Here is a 21,029-nt window from a genome sequence, read left to right on the forward strand (position 1 = left end):
TGGGTAAACCCAAGGCTGGAGTTTGGGTGATCTGGGCTCTCGTTCAGCTTTTGCTGCTGGTCGGCTGGGTGATACGGGCAAGCCCTTGCACCTGCCTCAGTGCCTCAGTTTCCCCAGCTGCAAAGCAGAGCGCAGGCTCCTTTGGATGCGCTTTGAGATCCCGTGCTGGGTTTATGCTTCCCTCCGGAGCAGCGCTGCTCCCGTGGGTCGCCTTCCCCTCGGCGGCTGGAGGCGCTGGGCAGGACTGCCCCCAGCTCCGTCCTGGGTGGCTTCAGGGCTCATCTGGTGGCATTGGAGAGGGGTGGATGGAAACCTGCTCAGTAGCCTCTCCAGTGCACCCTGAGCATCCTGCCAGCCTGCTGCATCCCCCGGCTCTGTCCTCTCCAGCGTGTGTTGTCCTTGCATAGGATAAGACGCAGAAGACGGGGATTTGCCCCAGTAGGACCAGGAACGTAACTGGTACCCAGAACATCATTGTGGATACTGGTAGCTTAAGCTGTGTGCAGGCATCTTGGTGCTGGACAGCAGGGCTGGGTCATCTCTTGTTCCCAGGGCTCAGCACGTGGCTTCGTGTCCCCTTGGGGCCGTTGTGCACAAGCAGGGACTCCCGTTCCCGGGGAAATGTGTCGCTCCTGGTTTCCAGGCGCTGGCTTGTTGCCAGAGCAGCTGCGGCAAAGCAGCGCGGTGGAGGCGGCGTGGCCAAGGCCAAGGTGCTTCGGAGGGGAGCCGCTCACAGCTAAGCCGGGGTAAATCCGTCTGTGGACGCTTCCCAGCTCGCTCCAGCCCTGGAACGAGAAAAAGTATTTGCCGTCCACGGAGCAAACGCTCCCGTGCGAAGGTTTTGGGGCTAAAGAGGCGAGGTGCGACTGTGCGGGCATGCCCGGCGTCTTTGCAGCACCGTGCACGAGATTAGATAGTGAGTCTCACCCGCTGGAAACGAGCTCCGCTTTGAACTTTGTGGAGATGACAGCTCCCACGGTCCTGCTGCAAAGAGGGTCCGCGTGCAGGTGACTGCCGCCGGGGATCGGCTGTGCGCGGCGCGCGCGGGAAGCGAACCCCTCCCCGAGCCAGACGGGCGGTGGAATTGAGCCAGGAGCTGCGCGGAGCACCGAGTCGGTGAAACACATGTGCCGGGATGCAAATATGTACGCGGAAGAGATCCCGGCTGTCTAAATAATGTGAAATATTGACTAGCTCTCGCAGATGGTGCTCCACGTGCAGCGTCGCGGACTGAACTTCTCTGTCTCCTGCTGGGTTTTGGTGTGGTTTTTTTTATGGGTCCAGTTGGATGCTGGACTCTCCACAAACTCGCTGTTGCTTGGTTGCTTTCAGCGAGGTGGTTGAATTTGGGGAAGTTTTGCTATTATTGGGGTCCGAGGGCAAGGCGGAAGGGAGAGGGGTTGCAGAGGGCTTGCCTGGTTCCTCCACGCTCTCCTGCTGGCTTTTACTCAGTTTTTAAGCGATGACACAAACTGGGAAGCTGATTCTCACTGGGCATGTTGCAGAGCCGAGCGCGGTGTTTGGGTTTGTAATATTGCCCGGGTGCCATTTGGTGGCAGTGTTGCAGAGGAATTGCTATCCGTAGCCAAGAGCTGGTTTTATTACCGTTATTATTATGATTATATTCACTGACAAAATGCTGCTGATGTTTATTTGCACGAGGACGTAGCTGGGGGGCTCGCTCCCAGACGAGGCCCCGGTGCCCTGGACGTAAGCCAGACCGCTGGCAGCAGGGCCTTGGGGACACGCTGCTTTGGTGTCAGCTGGCGGGTGGGCAGCAGGTTTTCTCCTCTTGTTTCACCTCCTCCTGGATAAGCTGCTGTTTTTGGATGCGTTAAACTTGCTTTTTGCAAGCTGTTTTGGACGACGCTTTTGCGCTTGCCCGAAAGCTGCTCCGCGGTGCTGGGCTGCTGGAGCTGGGCCGGGCTGTGTCGGCAAAGCTGTGCTGGGAAGAGGCTCTTACCGCTGCTCGGGAAGCGTCCTGGGGAGCGCCCTCGCCTGCAGAGCGCTGTGCCCGCGATAAAATAGCTTATCAGCCCCGTTGTTTAGTCTTTTTACCCACAGATTTACGGCTCGGCCCAGAAAGCAGCGAGCTGGACCCGCAGCCGGCGCGGCGGGGGCGCAAGGGGCGAGCCGGGGCCCGAGCGATGCTGCGCGGCGCGCTCGCCGCCCACGTCCTCGCCGCTCCTGGCGCGCGGGGGACCGCCAGCCACAACAGTCTGCGCTCCCCCGGGGCTCGTTCCAGCGCGGCGTGCCGGTTCCGGCTGAAACATGTTTCCCTCTTCTGTTCCCGGCTCTCCGCAGGCTTCTCCCATCTGCCTAACGGGCTGTACCCGTCGTACATTCCCCTGAGCCACCTGGAGCCCCCCAGCGCCGGCAGTCCTCTCCTGGCCCAGCTGGGGCAGCACAGCCTCTTCGAGTCGCAGAAAGGTCAGTGCGGGCCCCCGCGCCGCCTCCCGGCCCCCGGCCCTCGTCCACCCCAGGGTGGTCTCTTCCGGAGACCGCGTGGCTGCTTGGAGCTGCCGGCTGCTGGGACATCGAGGGGAAAAGCGGGAACCCCTTGGGGTTGGCGTCCAGGGATGGTTCCTGGGAGGTCTGAGGATGCTGCTGGGTTGAAATGCAGCATGTACACCTGCCCCCACTCCCTAAAGAGTACTGCTCCTAGGACAGCCCTGAAGAGGGGTGGGGGGACCTGGAAAAGGTCTTAGCAGTGCCCTCGTCCTCCAGTTTTCTTCCTCTGCTGTTTGGGATGTGGCTGGGTTTTAGTGAGCCAGCCAGGTTCCCCCTTGATGCCCCTGCTTGCTGCTGCAGTAAAGTGCTCAGTGTGCATCAGAGATGGGGTTGTCCTGCGTCCCACCTGGACGTGCCTGCCTTGGTCTCCTCTGCCCTGGACCTCCCTGACCATGCTCCGTTTCACTGCTGAGACATCCAAAAAACCCGTTCCCTCCCAGTTTGCCACCTCTTGCCTGTCTCCATGCAGTTTTTCCTGAGGCGGGTGGAGGCCCATGGTAATCTTGCTTGCTTTTGCTCTGCAGATGGGTTCTACCTGTCTGGCCACGCGGGCCAGTCTGCTTTGCACCCTCAGCCTCCCCTCTCGAGGACTGCGGGCAACCACACGCCGAGCACTCTGCTGCGGGAGAAGGACCTTGGGCAACTGCACAAGAGCTCGAAAGAAGGCCTGAAAGACCCTGGCGGGAAGGAGCGAGCATGCCGGAGCGACCTCTCCCTGCCCTTCACCAAGAAGGAGGGCAAGCCGAAGGAGGAGCCCCGGCCCCGCAGCGTGGTCGACCTCACCCAGGACACCAAGCCTGATGGCGAGCGGAAAACGAGCGTAGTGGAGAAGGCGGTGAAGGTCGGCGAGCGCCTCTCGCCGTTCCTGGCTGAGCACATGCCAAATCGGGGTGGGGGCAGCGGGGAACCAAAGTCCAAGAACCCACTGCAGAGCTCTTCCCTCAGTAACTGCAACGGCGGCGGGGACCCCATGCTGAAGGTCCTGGGCGCCGAGCCCGACCGCTGTGCCAAGGACCCTGCTCGGCACGACGAGAACATGAGGCCTTCCGCGCACGCCCATGCAGAGCGGCTGAAGCGGGGCGAGCCGCTCCTGCCCTCCATGGGCGCTTTGCACGTCTCCTGCAGCTGCCCGTCCCCACACCCCTCGCAGCCGGGGAAGATGACACCCGCCACGACATTCCCTCCGCAGCCCGTCCATTCCAGCATGTACACCATCTTCCCGCCGGCCAAGGAGCTGGGGAGGGAGCACAAAGTCATCGCCCCCACCTTCGTGCCTTCGGTCGAAGCCTACGATGAGAGGACCGGGCCCATCCAAATCGCCTCGCAGGCTCGCGACGCCAAGGCGAAGGACAAGGACCTTGGCAAGGTGGGGGTGCTGCAGTCGCCCACGGAGCGGTGCCTCGCGGATACCTCCCGCACACTCTTGTCCCAGGACTTTTCTTGCCACAGCGATGCCAAAAGGATGGAGGCTCTGAGGGAGAAGGGCTCGGTGATCAGGGCGAACTCCATGGCGCTGAAGAGACAGGTCGCTTCGGAGCCGTTTCTCAACCGGCCGGGGCTGGGCTCTCCGGAGAGCAGGGAGTTCCTGGCCTCTAAGGACTTGCTGAAGCCGAATCCGGAGGCAGAGCATCGCCCCTGCGACCGGGACCGATTCCAACGGTCCAGCTCCAAAGAAGCAGCAAAGGTCTATAGCACTTTGGACTCCTCCCGGCAGCACCTGGACCACAGCCAGCTGAAGCCGCCTGAGCAGAAGTGGAAGCCCTTTGAGATGGGCAACTTTGCCACCACACAGATGGCGGTGCTGGCTGCGCAGCACAACCATGTCAGCCGGGCAGAGGAGGAAGCCAAGAAGGTCTACCTTGACCCCAGTGGCTTGCCGCGGTCCTCAGTGGTGGGCTCGCGGGGCACTGCGGATGTCCTCCACCCCACCTCCCATGGTGAAGGGTCGGCCATGCAGAGCCTCATCAAGTACAGTGGCAGCTTTGCCAAGGAGACCACGTCCCGGCAGAGCTGTGGCAAGAAGAGCCCCTTTGGTGGCCTGGGCAACATGAAGTTGGACTCTTCACAGCTGGGCACCTCCAAAGTCCAGCAGCTGTTGTCGCAGCAGCCAGCGAAGCAGCTGAAGAGGGACCCCGAGAGACCCGAGAGTGCCAAATCCTTCGGTCGCGAGAGCATTGGCTCCCAGGGCGAGGTGGAGGTGAGGCACTTGCCTGTTGGCATTGCCGTGGCCGTGGCCCGGCAGAAGGACAACAGCAGCAGCAGCAGCAAGCTGGGGCCTAGCCTGGCGGACCGGGATCGCTCTCTGTCTCTCAGCAGCATCAAAGGTAAGTCCCTAGGTCTCTCTTTGGGCTTTTCTGCACAGATCTGGTCACCAGGTAGAGCGGCCACTCTGAGCTGGTTGTGTGGCATGAGCTGAGTTGGGTGTCCTCAGTCCCCGTTGCCTCTCGTGCCCAAGGGCATGTGACAAACCACAGGGCAAAGCAGGGCTCCCGACGCAAGAGATAGGGCTGGTCCTCGCGTCCTCGTGCTGCGGTTGTGGCTTTACCGCCCCCAGTGCAGAGGCAGTGGTGTGAGTCTTGTCTGCAGTTTGCCTCTGCCGTGTTCCAGTGGTTACAACTGCACTGAACCAAACCCCAAAGCGTTACAAAGCTAGTCAAGCCAAAACGGATCCTGGTTGAGGCTGTTGGCTGGGCCAAGGACCTCAGCCACCCATGGTAAGCAGGGAGGAAGAAGGGAAACGAATTTCCAGCTCCCGCTTTTCCCCATGCCTCCGTTCTTTCTGCCTGCATCCCATATTTCTCCTCCGGTTTATATCCCTCTGTCTGAGACTCCTATGAAAGAGAGAGCAGAGCCTAGGTCCTGCAGAGCCTAGGAGCTGAGTGCAGTCTCACTGGGCTCTCGGCTGCCCTGGTTTTATAAGGTTGATGGCTCCCAGAAGGTCCTCGAGGGCACGGACCGGTTTTGCTCTTCAAGCGTGGGAATTGCAAACCTGCTTCTTGCCTGCTCCTTGGTGTTGTCCAGATGCAGCTCTCTCCATCAGGGAGGACACAGGGGTCCCTCTGATGTGAGCGGGTCCCTGGGTGCAGGCAAATGGTTGTTGGTGCCAGTGAAACACCCAAGGGGACCGGTGCCAAGGGGACACAGGTGCCAAGCGAGGGCCTGGAGTCCTCCTCTTGCTCTGGGCAACATCCACCAAAACCTGATGGATCAGTTCTGACAAGCCCCAGATAAATGTTTTCTTTTACAAGTATTTCCCCCTCCCTCCCCAAATAATCCCTGTTTCTCTGGAAGCTTTTTTAAAGTAGAAGAGTAGCTTCCCCCTCTTGCTCCCGCTCGCTCTGCTGTGCATCTCCGAGGAAAGTGTGCAGGCGAAAGCAGCGCAGGCCTCCGAGGGCACCCCATCGCCGTGGTTGACCCCCATTAGCAAAGGGGGTGACAGAGAAAGTCCAATCTGCCTTTGTGCTGTCATTTTAATCTAATGGTTTTGATTTAAAAGGCTCAACCAGAGTAAGCTCTGAGGCAGCAGTAGCAGCATCTGCTGGGGAATACATGGAAAGCTTTGCACTAGTTGAACTAAATCCATTTAAAAACCAATTCCAGTGAAGTCAGGGCAGGGCTGACTTGTCTCCCACGGCTTGCTGAGCCTGCTGTGGTGGGAGAGAATATATTCTCCATGAAAGAGGTCTCTTCCCCGCTGTCGGTGCCTGCCAGCAGGCACCGCTGATGCCTCGTTGGTCCCCTCTGGAGCATCCAACCCCGGAGGGTCCAAGTGCAGCTCCCACCCGTCCTTGCGGGACGATGGTACCTGCAAATAAGTGCTGAGACAGTGCAGGAGCGGAGGTCGCGTCCATCTGCATCTCGGCTGGTTCCTAAGACGCTCCCCAGTTCCGAGACAGCGAACCTGAGGCCGCCAAGGCGACGAAGGCTGTGGACCCCCTGGGGCTGCTGGGGCAGGAGCCGGTGGGCCGCGGTGCTGGCGCGAGGGGGTCGTGGCGCTCCCGTGTGCGTTTCGGCGCTCTGCTCAGCCTGCGTGGTGAGATACGTGTCGGGTTACCCAGAGCCGGGGCGAGCTCGGCTCCGGTGTGCCCAGGAGCGATGCCAAAGCGAGCGGCCGGAGAGCTTGGCGCTCCGCATCGCGGGACCTGGGATACCCGCGTCCCGTGCCCGGCCCCTCTCCCCGCAGCACCCTCCTCCGAGCCGACGACGGGGCGACCCTCAGCCTGGCGAGAGCAGGACCGAGCCAAACGGTCCTCTCGTTGCCGTTTCCAGCCTCCGGCACGGCCCGGAGGCTGCCTCCCCGTCGGCCACCCCTGTGCCCGGACCTTGATCGCGAGAGCCGGCTTCTTCGGGGCTCGCAGCCCCTCTCCCCGTCCCCTTTTGCCCCCGTTCCCATCGCCTCCCATCACCCTGCCGGCGGCCGGGCAGGAGCCGCCCGAGGACCTCGTGGGCAGCACAGGGAGCTGTTTGTTCAGCCGCTCCGTCGCCCAGACCCTCCCGGCTTGCGTTAAATGTAATTTACTGAGCCGAACTAAAAGGCTGCAAACAAGGGCTGGATTCTGGCAGGCCTCCGGGCCGGTTGCTAAGTGATGCAGTTGGCTTTCAGACAGAAAACAAGCCCGCTTTTCTCCTCCTTTCGCCCCCCGCAAACGCTGCCCCCCGCCTTTGTGCGCCAGGAGATCTTCGTCTAATAACATTAGCTTGCTCGCGCTGAGTGGACGGTGCTTGAATGTTTAGACCTTTTAAGAACGAGAAAGCAGGCTTTCGTTGGCTAATCTGTAGTATTTGGCAAGTAAAATGCAAGTATTTAGTGCCGGGCATTGGTTGTCAAGGAAACGGGTCTAAGCCTTTCCTCTGTGCATAACTGATTGAATTTTTCTATGCGGTCCGTGCGTCATGTTCATATATATAGACAAAATGATCATTCACTGTCCGGACAATCATCGGTCTGTGCAGAAAAGGGACCGTCCTGTTAGCGGGGTAGGGAGAAATTATGTGAATAAGAAAGTGTGTGTGTGTGTGTGTGTGTGTGGATGGGGGATGAAAAAAGATAATAAACCCATCTATAAATAACAGATTACAGCTAATGTAGGTGGGCAAGGGAGGAGCTGAGATAAAATAACATGTTTCTAATAAAAAGCTAGTGGGGAGGGGGCATGTGCGGGTGGAGGGTCACTCGCCTTGGGCCGAGGAGGGCAGGGAGGTTGCAAGTTAACCGAGGGATCGTTCCAAATTGCAGACGCCAAAGAGACGGCCAGGCGCTTATTGGGAAAATAAATACAAAAAGGGACTCTGAATGGGGAAATAAATACAAAAAGGGGCTCTGAATGGGAAAATAAATACAAAAAGGAGCTCTGAATGGGAAACCTGGGCCAGGGGGTAGAGGGGAATTTCAAACACGCACCACCGCGGTCAGGGCGAGGGGCAGGGGGGTGTTCGGCCCCCGGCACTTGCAGGGTGCAGGGGTGCGCTGGGAGCCGTTGCGCCTCCCGGCGGGGACCGGAGCGATGGAGATGGCCCGTGGCATCGTTCAGGGAGCCGGGGAGTTGCTGCTCGGGGCCAGCCATTGCACGCAGCGTGCTCGTGGGTCCGGGTGAAGTGCGGTGACCCTGGGAAGTCCTTCGGGAGGGAGAGGTGTGTGCCAGGTTTTGAAGCATCTCTGCTTTCTGCCTGAAGCCTCTGTAAGGAGCACGGGCGAGGGGCTGGGAGAGATGTTGTTTTATTCCTGGATTCTTTCTGACAGTAAAAGCTGAGGGAATTGGAGACTTGACAGCAAAAACCACGGGCTGTCCAGGTTTGTGGAAATACACAGCGGAGCCCTCTAAAAGACTGCCTGTCAGCAGAACGGACTTGAGGTTACGAGGCGCTTTCCCATGTGCTAAGTCTTATCCGCACGAGAGAGCAAGGGCCCAGGGAAGGGCTGCCAGAGAGCCGGGGTGTAGTTACGGGGGGCTGCGCGGTGCCGCTGAGCCCCGCGGCGAGTGGAGCATCACCCGGGCAGGGGTCGCGCTCCGGCAGGGACCGCCAGGAGCCGCGGCGGAGAGCGGGACACCTTCCTCCTGGACCCGCCTGTGCCCTGTTGGACCATCCGGCAGCTTGCTGCAAGCAGGGCTGAGATTCAGAGGCGGATCATATCAGCGAACTATAAAATGGATGGAGGCTGCTGGGAGCTGCGGAAAATTGCACGTACAAGAAAGAAGCTAGGGAAAGGCCAATCTGAAATCAGACAGCTGGGATGGAGGTGGCACTTTGGATAAAGGCAGGAAAGCAGCCACAGCAGTGTGCTGGTAAGGCCAGCAAGGTGCCGCTGAGCAAATGTTGCATCTTTTGCTCCTGTGAAGGTTGTTTCCTAATCTCTCACAGGCATGGCTGCTGCCGCGCCGGGCTGTATTTACACAAGCGGTTTGGATTCTGGGTGAGCTGTTTCTCCAGATGAGCATCCAGTCCCCTTTTTGGACTCTTGCCCTCGCTTCGGTGCATACCTGGTGCTCGTGGACTAGTTTTTAGGACCAGAAGGAAGCTCTTTAGTGATGCAGAGCTAAAATCTCCCCCTGCAAGACGTGCTCAGCAGGACTGCATGGCTTGATGTGGGGATTAAGCTGGGCCTAATCTCCTTTGGAGAGAGATGGGAAGTCCACCACTGTCCTTTGGCAGATTGGTCCAGTTGGTCCTGTTACTCACGGGCTGGTGGCTCTCTTGTCCTGGGGGACCTGCCTGACCTGGGGAGTGGAGGGTCCCTCAGAGGCTTAAAAATGTGAACCTCAAATGGCGCACAGCTGGGTGCTTCCACAAACTCCTTAGTGAGAGTATCTTGATCATGTACCAAGGATAGAGTCCTGCCCTATCGTTTAGGGCTTCAGCCTAAGGTGGCCTTGGGACGGTGACCTTTCGGTGTGTTGGGTCCCAGGGTACCCTGTCTCCATGCTCAGAGGAAAGGGGACAGTGTTTCCCAGGCTAGTTCTCACGTCTCATGGCTCTGGGTTGTCTCTTAGGGCACGGACGCTCAGAGGACGACTGTGGGGATGAGAGGAGCCGCCACCGGGACAGCCACCTCCTGGCAGGGCGGTTGGAGCGGGATCAGGAGAAGCTGCTCAGGTGAGGGTCAGCAGGGGACAAGGTCCCTGGCCGCAGCATGTGGCCTGCCGTGGCTGCTGCAGGTTGTGCTTGGGGACGGCCTGTCTGGAGAGGGGCCGGGGCTGGGCCTGTCCTGCTGTAGCTGCTTGCAACAGACTTGCTGGTGTGGAGAGGAGCGCTGCGGTGGGCAGTGGCTCTCGGTGGGGTACCACGGGGTTACAGATAGATCCCGAATCCACAGCAGAGCGATTCTAATGTGCTGCTGCAACTCTGTGCCTCTTCCAAAGAGATGGAGGGATGGGGTATTTTATTCTGGCCGTGATGTTAACCACCCTCTGCCGCTGCTGTCCTTGAGTGTCTGACCCTGATTTGCGATCGTGCTCATTCTGCAGGCTGGTCCATACCCCTGGGCTCCTCCAGCCGCGCAGTACCTGTAGCACTTAGATCATCTCTCACTCTCTCTCTTGCCTCCCCCATGTCCAGAGAGAGCAAGGAGCTGGCAGATTTTGCCCGGATACACCCCTCAGGCTGTGCCACGAACGGTTTGAACTCCAACCTCATGGTGACAGGAGGCCCGGCCTTGACAGGCTCTGGGCGCTGGTCTGCAGACCCAGCTTCGCACTTGGCGGCCCACCCCTGGCTCCCCAGGACGGGGAGCCCCTCCATGTGGCTGGCCGGCCACCCCTACGGTGAGTGTGCTGGGAGGGAGCGATGAGCCCGCGGGGCGTCCACGCTGATGCAGTCCAGGGAGAGGTATCCCTAAGTGCCCAGCGAAGCTGGTGTCTGATTGCAGGGGAAAGGGAAGGCGGTATTTTGGAGCAAACTGTACATGACCTCTGGACTGGCAGGAACTGTGCTGCACCCCTTGAGTTGTGACTGTAGTGTTTCTTCTTCCAGGACTTGGCCACCCTTCCCTGCACCAGGGCATGACTCCAGGCTTCCCCCCTGCCATGGGGGGAGCTCTCCCTTCTGCCTACCAGTTTGCCAGAGACCCGCAATCGGGGCAGCTTGTCGTGATCCCCAGCGAGCACTTGCCGCACTTTGGTAAGGACGTGAGCAGATCCTGGGTCCTGTATGGCGTGCCATGCCGGTGAGAGGCAGGGAGTGAGGTGGGCTCTGTCTGAGTAGGCTGGGTACGCACGAGACCCGAAAGGATGCCTGAGCGTGAAGCCTTCGCAGCAGGCAGCACTGGCATCCCAGAGGGAAGGTTCCCTATTGCTTCACCCTCCAACAAAGTGCTCATGGACCTAATGAAAGATGAGGATGGTAGACGGGTTGTGTGGTGCGACCCACAGCGGGGAAGTGTAGGGGTTGTTTTCTTGCTGCTTGGAGCCACGTTGTGCTGTCTCCATTGACTATGTCCCATCGCTTCTGAAGACGCTGCTGCCAAAGCAGGGAAGGGTTTTGCAGGCCATCGCTTGCCTGAGGACTGCTCTGACAGCTGTGGAGAAATCAGACTTTGGAGGTGGCTAGTTAGGAACTTAAATACACGTGGGGACCAGAAGCCACAGCTCTAGGGTGGGAGTGAACTAGCCTCTTGTTAAGTGCATTTTGGAGATGGAAATGTGTAGCCCTCAGCAGTGGCTTCTCATCCCCTGGAGGGCCCTGTAGGGTTTGGGTCCCTGGTTAGGAGGATCTGCTCTTGGGATCAGCCTGGGACAGTGAAGCCAAGGGTACCTAGAGAGCAAAGCAAGTCAGATGGCCCCAGGCCCCAGTGGCCCTGAGGGCCACTCCCGAGGGTGGGAGTGGGGCTGCTGGGCAACAGAGATTGCGCTTCCCTCTCCGCGTTTCTGGATGCGTTTCTTTGTAGCGTGGTGTATGGCATCCCGCACGCCCTGGTAGGGAGACTTGCAGTGAGGGACCCCCGAATCCCTCAGCCACTCCTGTCCTTGTGCCTCCCTGACTCTGCCTTTGCTCATTCCCCAGCGGAGCTGATGGACCGGGCGCCCCCACTGTGGCCCGCCATGTACCCCCCGACCAGGAGCTCCCTGCAGCACGCTCACCAGCTCCAGCTCCTCTCCCATCAGCAGCTGCTGCGGCAGCACGAGCTGTACATCCTGCAGCAGCAAGCGGCCCACGCCATGGAGCTCCAGAGGAGCGCCCAGCTCGTGGTACGTTCTCAGGAGCTCCTTGCTTGGAGGTGAAATGAGCCTGAAGTTGGGGTGTCTGATGGGGAAGAGCAGCCATGACGGTGTTGCACGTGTGTTTCAAGGGTAGGGATGCTCTGGGCAGTACAGCCCCGGTCCCTGCAGTCGGGGGTGTGTGGTGTGTCCTGCAGGGCTGCAGGTAGATTTTGGAAGGGTTTCATGTGGCGCCACTGAGCAGCGCAGTCACAGGAACTGCCCAACAGCAGTGTGGCCTTGATTCCTTCCATAGGAACATCTCTGTTTAGTTGAGTGGTTTCATCCCTGGTCACCTCCAAACAAACCTCTCGCAGTGGCTCAGAGAAACATCTCTGATGCTGGTAGCAGTGGCCCTGGGTCCTGGAGCCCTGGACCTGCAGCCTTTCCTGACCCTGAATGTTTTAACCCTCCTCTGTCCTGGCGTGCTCCCTGCATAGGAAGCGTTAGTTCGAGGCCGGTGTGCCTCTCCATCAGATATGCCTTAAAATGGTGTTGCACTGGGGGGCATGTGTTTTATTCCAGCCTGTATTTGGTAAGATTGTATTTTGGTTTCATTTGGTTGTTGTTCATTTCATTGCTTTCCAGGAGGAGGTAGAGCTGTTGTGCTTAGTTTTGCTCTGTTCTTGCTGCAGGAGAGATTGAAGGCGAACGAGCAGCGCGTGGACATGGAAGAGAAGGTGACGAAACGGAGCCTGGACGGTGCCAAATCAGGCCTTTCCTCCTCTGCCCCGGGACTGGTGCACCGAAAGCCACCTGTGCTGTCTCCCAGCGCCTCCACATCCTACAGCAAGGCTGTGAGTCCACCTCCCCTTTCTCCCAGGGCCTCACCCGTGTCTGTGCTCAAAGCTGAGGTGATCCAAAAGATGGAGGAGCCACCTTCGCAGCCAGCCTACTCCTACCCTGCCACCCCCAGCTCTCATCCTTCCAGCCCACCCCCTGCCTCTCCACCCCCTGCCCCTGCCATCCCTCCAAAGGAAGAGGCACCCGAGACCGTGGAGAAGAAAGACCTGGAGCTGGAAAAAGAGGCTGCCGGTCCCTTTCAGGCCTTGTTCCCAGGTAAGAGAGCCCTGCTTTGGCAGAGTCCTGTTGTGTTGTGCCTGGCTCCCTTTTGCTCCTCGTCTCTTTCCTGCTTCCAGCCCTTCCCCTAGAGAAAGCCGTGTAGCTCTTCTAAAAGGCAGGCGAGAGGCAAGGACCGGGGGGAGGTGAGGTGGGCTGGGGTTGATGCTTGAGTCGTAGGGGTACCTGAGGCCGTGGACTCTCTTCTTCCTGTGGGTTGAGCCTGGGTCAGGTCCTCCAGGGCTGAAGTATCGGTGGGAGAAGGATGCAGGAAGCAAATCCCCCTCTGGTCACAGGAGAGGGCTGGAAAGGTGCAGAAGGGACCTCTTAGGTGCTGCTGCCTGAGGAAGAGGGCGGCATCTGGACCACAAGAGAGGTGCTCAAAGCAGGTGCTACTTGAGAAGGGGAAGAGTTGAGAGATGACAGAATCAAAGGGAAGCCATCCCTGTGCCTTAGTGAGAGAAGGTGCCTTGGAGACCCAGCCATTACACAGCCTGTCCCTTCTATGTCTTGCAGAGATTCCCCCGGGATACCCATTCCAGTCCCTGCCTCCCTCCTTCGGAAGACACTATCCCTACCTCCTCCAGCCCACCGCAGCATCTGATGCGGATGGCCTGGCTCCTGACGTCCCGCTGCCTGCCGAAGGCTCTGAGCACATGGAACTTTCTCCTGAGGTCAAGCCCATCCACCTGTCTCCGTCCAAAATGCTAGAGCCCATCCAAGCAGCAGCAGAAGAGGAGTCCTTGGAAGAGAGGGTGAAATCAGAGGTGCAGATGGAGGAAAGCCAAGAAGACATGTGTGAGCAGGACATGGGGGCTCTGAACATTGCCACCTCCACAAACGTCCCAGTGCAGAACGTGGACAATTGTAATCTCCTGTTGCATCAAGGTGAAGCCCTGGGTGCTATGGAGCAGGACCAGGAAGAGCTCCAAAGCTGCCCGCCCCCTTACCAGGTTGTGGCCTGCCCTGCAGAAGCAGAGGCCCAGGCAGAGGCTGGAAGTGGAGCAGAAACCTGCTCCATGCACATGGACTATGACAGCTCGCTCGTGCACGCGGAGAGCGAGCCACCCGAGATGGACTTGACACCCCAGCGGGAGGAGGCCTCTGTAGCCATGGATCTGCAGAGCAGTGATGTGCCCCTGGGGAGGGAGTTTCCCAGCCTACCCCCCGAGGAGGGGGAGCAGGGGCCAGAGATCCCTTCCTACACAGATGAGGCGATCTCTTGCAAAATCCCGGCTCTGGACATCAAGCCGGGTGACCCGCTGGCTGGGATGAACGCTTTGGTGGCTGCCACAGAGATGCCTCAGGCTTGTTCCTTGCTGGCTACTGCCAGTGTCACTCCGTCCCAGGTGAAGATGGAGGTGTTACCTGACCAGGCCTTGGAGCACTCCTTCCTGCAAGGGATCACTTTGCTGAGTGAAATTGCGGAGATGGAGCTGGAGAAGCGGAAGCAAGAAAGGCAGAGTAAGTTGTGAATGTGCAGTCCGGCCAGCCTTGGGCTAAGTTTGGTCTCCCGAAGTGCCCTCTCTAAGTGGGCAGAGGAGCAGAGGCACAGCCGGGGTATCTTGCAACCTCAGCCAGGCAGCCAGGAGCAATGCGCTGAACTGCAAGAGTAGCTATGCTTTGGATAGGGTTGGAGCAGGGTGTTTACTGCAGTAGGTTGAGATGTGTGTGGCTTCTGGACTGCTTTCCCCTTCCGAAGGCCCTCTCCATGTCTAGACAGTTTGTGGTATGCAGAGCGGAAACGAAGGCCCACTTGTCTAGTTCTGCCAGGTTAACACCCTTCTGGCAGGCACTGAGTCCAGAGTCTGTCGGGGTTTGGCACAAGAGGTCCCAGTAGCTCCAGATGATGCTTTCCAATAAGAGCTTGGCAGATCCTGAAAAGATCTCACCTTCCAGTAACTTCCCGACGCAGGACGCTGGGGGATCTGCCAGTTGCCCCATGTCTGGACACAAGGGGAGATCTCGGGCGGGCCTCAAAAGCAGCAGGGAGGCTAGCTGAGCTGCCGTGGCCCAGAAAGAGTTGTCAACCTCTCCTTGTGCCCCCTGGAGAGGCAGTCTTGGAGGCTGAACCTCTATAGCCTTTTTTCTGTCCTTCCTAGCAGGTCCAGAGAGTTTCCCTGTCCGGCCAACACTGGAGAGTTTACTGGCTGCCAGCACCCACATGCTCATGGAAGTACTTTCCACCCCCTTTATGGAAAGTCTGAAAACCATCCGGCTGCCTCGAGAGCTGAATCCTAACAAAAAGTACAGCTGGATGCAGAAGAAAGATGAACCTGTAAGTAGCTCTTCCTGTGACTGAGCTTGAAAAGCTGCGGTGCATCTGCTCACTGCAGCTCACCCTTCCAGCCGCAGTTTACCGCCCGGCTTGTGCTGCCCTTTCGCTTTTGGCAAAGCGAGACGTTGCTTCCCTCTGCATTTGCAGCTGAGCAGGAGTCAATGTAGTGTGATTTTGCTTCCTCCTTTGCTTGCGAATCAACACCATTGATCTCAGCAGGACCCACTGCAGCCCTAGAAGTGGTGTTTGTAATACAAAGCCAGCAGGAACTCATATGTTACTGCTTCAGCAGAGGGGATAAATAAAGATAGGGGCGGGAGGGTTTTTTTCCTTGTTTTTAATTCTCATTTCTTCTCCATAGGGAGAGGCTGGCAAATTCTTTTGTAGCCAGCAAATAAAGGTTCCAAGACAATATTTTGATCTGAGTTTTTAAGTAAGGGAGAATAGGCTTCATGCATTAATTTTATTCTGCAAGTCACTTCCCAGAATTGTTCACCCTCAAAGCTGATACTCTCCTATCCTTAAGCCACAGAACATCTTTGCTTGCCCGGTTTTGCTCGAGTAGTACTCTAGGGCTGTGCTTGATACGGGCAAGGGTACTCTGCTCCACTGCAAGCGTGGAGGGATTTCCCTGCCCGGTTTGCATCAGAGCCACAAGATGAAGGTGAAGCTTTACATGCTACTTCATCCATGCCTTGCTAACTCCCTATCTTTACCGCCCAATGCTCCGTGCTGCCGTCCCTGACCCAGCCGTTCCCCAGATTTGCTGGTTGTAACTGTCCAGGAGCAGGCCTGTGTCCTCCGTATACGTGTGCAGAGTTGGAGCCCATCCGCCAGGCCTTTTCAAGGGCAGGAGCACCCTTGCATACACCACCCTTATCTAAGCAGGGGCCTGGACATGCCTTGACCCTCTGTGCCTGTCTTGCCTCCCCACCCCAGATGTACTCCATCAAATCAGCCATCGAGAATATGGACGCAATGGAGCTGGACTACAGGATGAGGCTGGCAGAGCTGCAGCGGCGGTACAAGGAGAAGCAGCGGGAGCTAGTGAAGCTGCAACGGCGCAGGGACTCTGAGTAAGTTGCAGGCCGTTTGCGTGGTCTTTTTCTTTCCAGCCGGGCACTTTCACTTCCTCTCGATCCAGGAGAGAAACCAGCCCTCCATCCATCCCTGTCTCTCTCCTCTCCTCCTGGTATGGCCCGCCAGAGCTTTGCGCAACACACTCCTAGGCTATGTGACTCGACAACCTGATGACTGGTGAATGCAGCTGGGAGACCATATTAGAGACAACCTTGGCTTCAGCAGCTCAGTTTAGCAGTTTGGTGACAGGCGAAGGTTCCGGGTTGGCTCCCGTTCTTGCTTGCTTTCTTTTAATTTTTTCCCCTTTTTCTTCCTTTTGGATTTATTTGCCTTATTTTTTTTTTCCTGTTTGTTTTGCTTTTTGGTTGCAACGTTTTATTTTGTTTTTTTTTTCTTTGCTTTTTTTTGTTGCCTTGGTTAACAGTGAAGCGTGTGGTTTTTTTAAAGGGAAAAGCATGACGAGAAAAGTAGAAGCTTGGCAAGAAGAGGCCCTGGAAGGCCCAGGAAGAGGAAACTTGGATCAAGCGCTCTGTCGCCCATTAAGGAGAGAGGGAAGAGTGACAGCAAGAGTGGAAAGTAAGGCTGGAATTTGGGGAAGATGGGAAAATGGTAGGGTCGCTGCACAGGGTCCTGCTTGGGGAGAGCAACTCGGATACAGTGGGGGCCCACCGTGGCGTTGTGTTGGCAGGCCGGTCCCTGGCGGCCGTGATGTTGTGGAAGCGTGTGTATTTAACTTGAGTGTGTCCTTGCAGTGGGAATATGGTGCCAGCCTCCTCCCTCCCCACTGGTAGAGCACATGTCTTTGGTGTTGGGCGCAGGTAGGGCAGGCTGAGTTGAGCAGCGCTGAGGTTTTGTGGAGCGTCCAGCTGGGCAGGGACCTTCAGGTGAGCTCTTGGTGTCAGGGAGCGTGTCTTGGTGTGCGTTCGGGAGAGCAGATGGTGCATGTGGGCACTGTAAGGCTAATTGCAAGGAAGCTGATGACACAAATTGGAAGGACAGGGCTGTTTCAGGTTAACTAGTTTTTAGGGCCTTTCTGCTGTGTTTCTGCTGTCGTCTTTTCCCTTAATCAGTGGGAGCTGGCTCGGCCTGATCGCTCTTTTTCAAGAGTCTAGATCATTCTCTCTTCTGCTTTTTTCTTTTCTGCAAGTCCAACTGCTCTTGTTTGGGTGCCTGGATCACAACACAGTTGGCCCTGTAACAATCTGTAGATGACCAAGTCTCTCCAAAGGGAAGGCACCTTCAAGCTGCCTCCCTGTGTGTTACATGTTTTTGCAAATGTCCTTTCAAGACCACAAATTAGATTCAGGTCCCCAGCTCCCACTGACCACATGCTTCTGAAAATCTGTCCTCTTGGTGGCTCTTTATTTTGCTTCTCTGATTTGAGTGCCTGGAAAGGCTGGAGGCGTTGAGAGGTGGCTGGAGTTGTGCATATGTGTGTGCTTGTGTTGTGTGTGCCTGTCCCCATGTGGTGGGAACGCTAGAACAACCTGGTGTAGGAGACGGAGATGCACCCTCAGTCAGCATCAAGGACCTGAGTTGTTGGTTCAACTGTCTGCGGAGGTCAGCAGAGAGGATGGAGGGGAGGGGATATGCTTGGAAGCTGAGGAGGCTGCCCTTTGTCAGCAGCTTCATGGTGGTGGTCTGACCTGGGCCAGCAGGCTTAGCATGAAGGAAGTGGCATACGAAAGCATTTAATGGAGGCTTGGTAGAGGTCTTGAGGTGTTAATTCATCAGCTAGTTGCTGGACACTGCTCGGGAGCAGCGAAAAACGTGCTTCTAGTCTCACCTACTTTATTTTTTTTATTTTTTATTTATTTACCCTCTCCTTTCCCCCTAAATCCTGGAGAGAGACTGAAGATGCAGACCGCAAACATCTCTTACAGAGGAGTCAGGCTCGTAAGGCAGATTTCTGCCCTTTGCGCGAGCCAGTCCCCCCAGTGCCCTTGTCTCCTCCCAGCCGCCCTGTGTGCTGGTTCCTTTCAGCTCCACGGGATTACCACCTCCTTGCTTACGCCCGAGCAACCAGAGCAAGAGTCCAGGTGGTGCGGCACCTCCCTGGGACCCAAGAATCTCCCTCTGCACCTAGGCAGTCCATGAGGGCAGAGGTGGAAAAAGACCTACAGGGTCAGCTCGGCTGTCTGTTCTTCCCCCCGCTGCTCTGTACCGAATCGGGCATTTTTCGGTGGCTTTTTCTCAACATGCCCACTGCTTCCTTTCAGAGGCCGCTTTGCAGGTCTCTGATTTCAGCTAACCTCGTCTATGCTGATAGCTGAGTGTGCAAAAGAAGGGCTCGTTGGCTCTCTTATTCAGTGGAAAACAAGGGTCAGACCCTCAGCTTGTCCAAACGGCTGTTACTCCACAGTGGACTTGGCTCCCCTTGAGGATCCCTGCTACCCTAGGAGGCATTTAGCCTCACTTTTGAGCTTGGTGGGGATCACAGGAAGGAAAGTCCCCCATCTTGACCCATCCTGTGCTTGGCTTGCAGACTGAGCAAGTCTTTGTTGCTCTCTGAAGACTCTGAGACTGGTGAGGGCATGAAGAAGAGGCACAAAGGGGCCCTCCCGGAGGAGGATGACGATGTGGAGAGCAGCGGTGGCAAGATGAAAGGGAGAAACCAGAGCTGGGAAGAGCACGATGCGGCTCCCAGCTTCTCAAACGAGGTCAGTGCCCTAATGGGGGATGCAGAGCTGTGGGCGGAAAGCACATCTCTTTCCTGCTTTGCTGGTGTTGAATTGCACTGGATAACTTCTCCAGACCTTGGAGCCTCTGCTCTCAGTCCACATGTGTCTGGAAGCTCCTTGTGGGAGAGCTCTCCGTGCTGTGGAAGGGTGCGTGCAAAGGCTAGCGTTGGCTTACAGAGGTTGGACCTCTTTGGTAGGCAACAGAGAGAGGCAAATACCTTCAGGCCAGCCAGAGCATCGCAGTGATGCGAATCCAGAGCAGTGCTTGCCTTACTCCTTTGACTGTGGAGACAGCAGAGTGGGACTGACTTCCCAAGGTGAGGGAGGAAAGGGACTGCAGCCATGCTGTTTTACATGTAGGGTTTTCTTCTGCTGCTGTCAAAGCTACGAGATATTTACCAGACCTTTAAAGCTAATGATGAAATCTCAGATTCGTACGGGCAAAGTGTTGTGTTAGAGCTGCTGTTAACTAGTTGTAGCGCATGTAAAGTGTATTTGCATTATTGAAGGATCAAGAAAAAACGAGAGAGTGTAACAGCCCTGTGTATAATGCAGTGGTCCTGATGCCCTTGCTGAGACATATTTGACTCTTTTTGGCATCCAGCCTCTGGAGCTGGTTGATTATGTGGAAATCTTTATTTATTTGGTTGGGGTTTTGGGGTAAAAAAGACTTTTAATCCTTATGAGTTAGAGAAAAACTTGCAAAACTGGCCCAAACATATCCTAAAATCCAGAAGGTGATGAGAAAAAAATCCCTCAAGAACATGTTGTTCCGTGGTTATGTTTCTTTTGGAAGAAAACTCAATTTTTCTAAGTTAATCTTGTAATGCTCGACAGGGGTGAAGCTGCACTGCTCGCTGGCATCTCCTTTCTCTTCCTCCCCAGTGCCTTGGCTGGCTATGGCAGCCCGGGGGTTAAGTCCTTCCTTTCAAGGCCTTATTAATTGGCGTGCATGAGAGGCTGAAATCAGAGCTTGTAAAATCCGTAGGGTCTGCCACAATATCTGCTCTGTATTCACCACTGTCCCTTCCGTTCCTCTTGGCAGTTAAAGCTCAAGAAGAAGAAGGTGCCATCGGATCAGGAGCAGCTGGCCAGCAAGCTTGACAAGGCCCTGTCGCTCACCAAACAAGACAAGCTCAAATCCCCCTTCAAGTTTGCCGACAGCTCTGGAGGGAAGCCGAAAACGAGCGGAGGTGGTGGCAGGTACCTCCCACCCCATGAGGCTCTGCCGAGCAAGGAGGAGAAGAAGAGCCTGGCCAAGAACCTGGGCCTGTCGCTGAAAACCGCCAAGGAAGGTAAAAACAAAGTGGCTGCCAAAATGAAGAAGATGGAGGTGGGGTTAAAAGTCAAAAATCAGCTCAAGGTTTCCCATTCACCAGCAATATCTGAAGTTAGCAGCTACTCTTATAGTAAGTAACCCCTCGTTTATCTCTTCTTGTGGCGCGATCTGTCGTGGGGGCTTGTGGCAGGGGTTTCTGGCCCCTTGGAAGGGGTCTTGAGATGGGGTCTGGTTTTGCCGTGTGACAAAAGGATCTCCTCCCTGACTAATCAATGCTGGCGTGTCTTTTGGGAGAGTCTGTGTTGCCCAGGGTCCACACAAATCACTGCCCAAGAGATAGCTGACATTAGCATGTCTCTTCCTGGCCAGTGTTGTACTGTCAGTGAGGAAAAATGTTGTCAAAATGAAGTTGACCCATGTCCTTGCTTTCAGTGGGAGTAAACACTCTCCATCTACCTGCCAGAGGAGAACTTGGAGCCTCTGCTCCAGGAGGTGGTTAGTAGTTGATTTTCAAGGTCCTTAATGCCTTGGGTAGGAATAGCCTTAGGATCATGCGGTGGAGGCAGCTAGAGAAGACAAAGCCTGCCAGGAAACACTGATATTTGCAAGCATGCTCCTGCCCTTCTTCGGTGTCTGGCTTTGGCTTCCTATGGCTTGATTTCTAGCTGGCTATGCTTAGCCTTCCCATCTGTCTCACTGGGGTTCGTCTCCACCCCAGCATCTTGTGTACTGACTGCCATAGTCCTCCCTTCTGAACCCCGAGTGCACCCGAGGTGGAGGATCTTGGGTATGAGAACCAAGCAAGTTAGCGACCCCTATTAAGGAAGGAAAAATCCGAATGGCAGATAATGTTGGGAAGGTGGTAGGACCAAGCAGTCGACTTGTGATATGAGAAGGATGCCATTACATTATGGTATCCGTCTGTGGTAGGAGCCTTCTCGGTGTCAGGT

At 56.5% G+C, this 21,029-nt stretch overlaps 1 protein-coding gene across 9 annotated transcripts in view; it reads left to right on the forward strand.

The window, feature by feature from the left end:
• Positions 1-21,029, forward strand: part of TNRC18 (trinucleotide repeat containing 18) — a 60,972-nt gene that overhangs the window by 17,566 nt on the left and 22,377 nt on the right. For 5 of the 9 annotated variants that reach the window (XM_068908956.1, XM_068908947.1, XM_068908952.1 and 2 more), the window contains exons 2-14: positions 2,305-2,430; positions 3,036-4,835; positions 9,501-9,603; positions 10,066-10,271; positions 10,480-10,626; positions 11,509-11,693; positions 12,338-12,761; positions 13,278-14,225; positions 14,864-15,039; positions 15,979-16,115; positions 16,567-16,695; positions 18,605-18,779; positions 19,846-20,209. In XM_068908956.1, the coding sequence (XP_068765057.1) occupies positions 3,389-4,835; positions 9,501-9,603; positions 10,066-10,271; positions 10,480-10,626; positions 11,509-11,693; positions 12,338-12,761; positions 13,278-14,225; positions 14,864-15,039; positions 15,979-16,115; positions 16,567-16,695; positions 18,605-18,779; positions 19,846-20,209 (4,441 nt within the window). In that variant the 5' untranslated portion in view covers positions 2,305-2,430; positions 3,036-3,388. The remainder of the gene's footprint in view (positions 1-2,304; positions 2,431-3,035; positions 4,836-9,500; positions 9,604-10,065; positions 10,272-10,479; positions 10,627-11,508; positions 11,694-12,337; positions 12,762-13,277; positions 14,226-14,863; positions 15,040-15,978; positions 16,116-16,566; positions 16,696-18,604; positions 18,780-19,845; positions 20,210-21,029) is intronic. The other 4 variants (XM_068908949.1, XM_068908953.1, XM_068908948.1 and 1 more) reach the window with 3 other exon arrangements.

The sequence above is a fragment of the Struthio camelus genome, chromosome 15 (assembly GCF_040807025.1).
Source record: "Struthio camelus isolate bStrCam1 chromosome 15, bStrCam1.hap1, whole genome shotgun sequence".
Classification (NCBI taxonomy): Eukaryota; Metazoa; Chordata; class Aves; order Struthioniformes; family Struthionidae; genus Struthio; species Struthio camelus.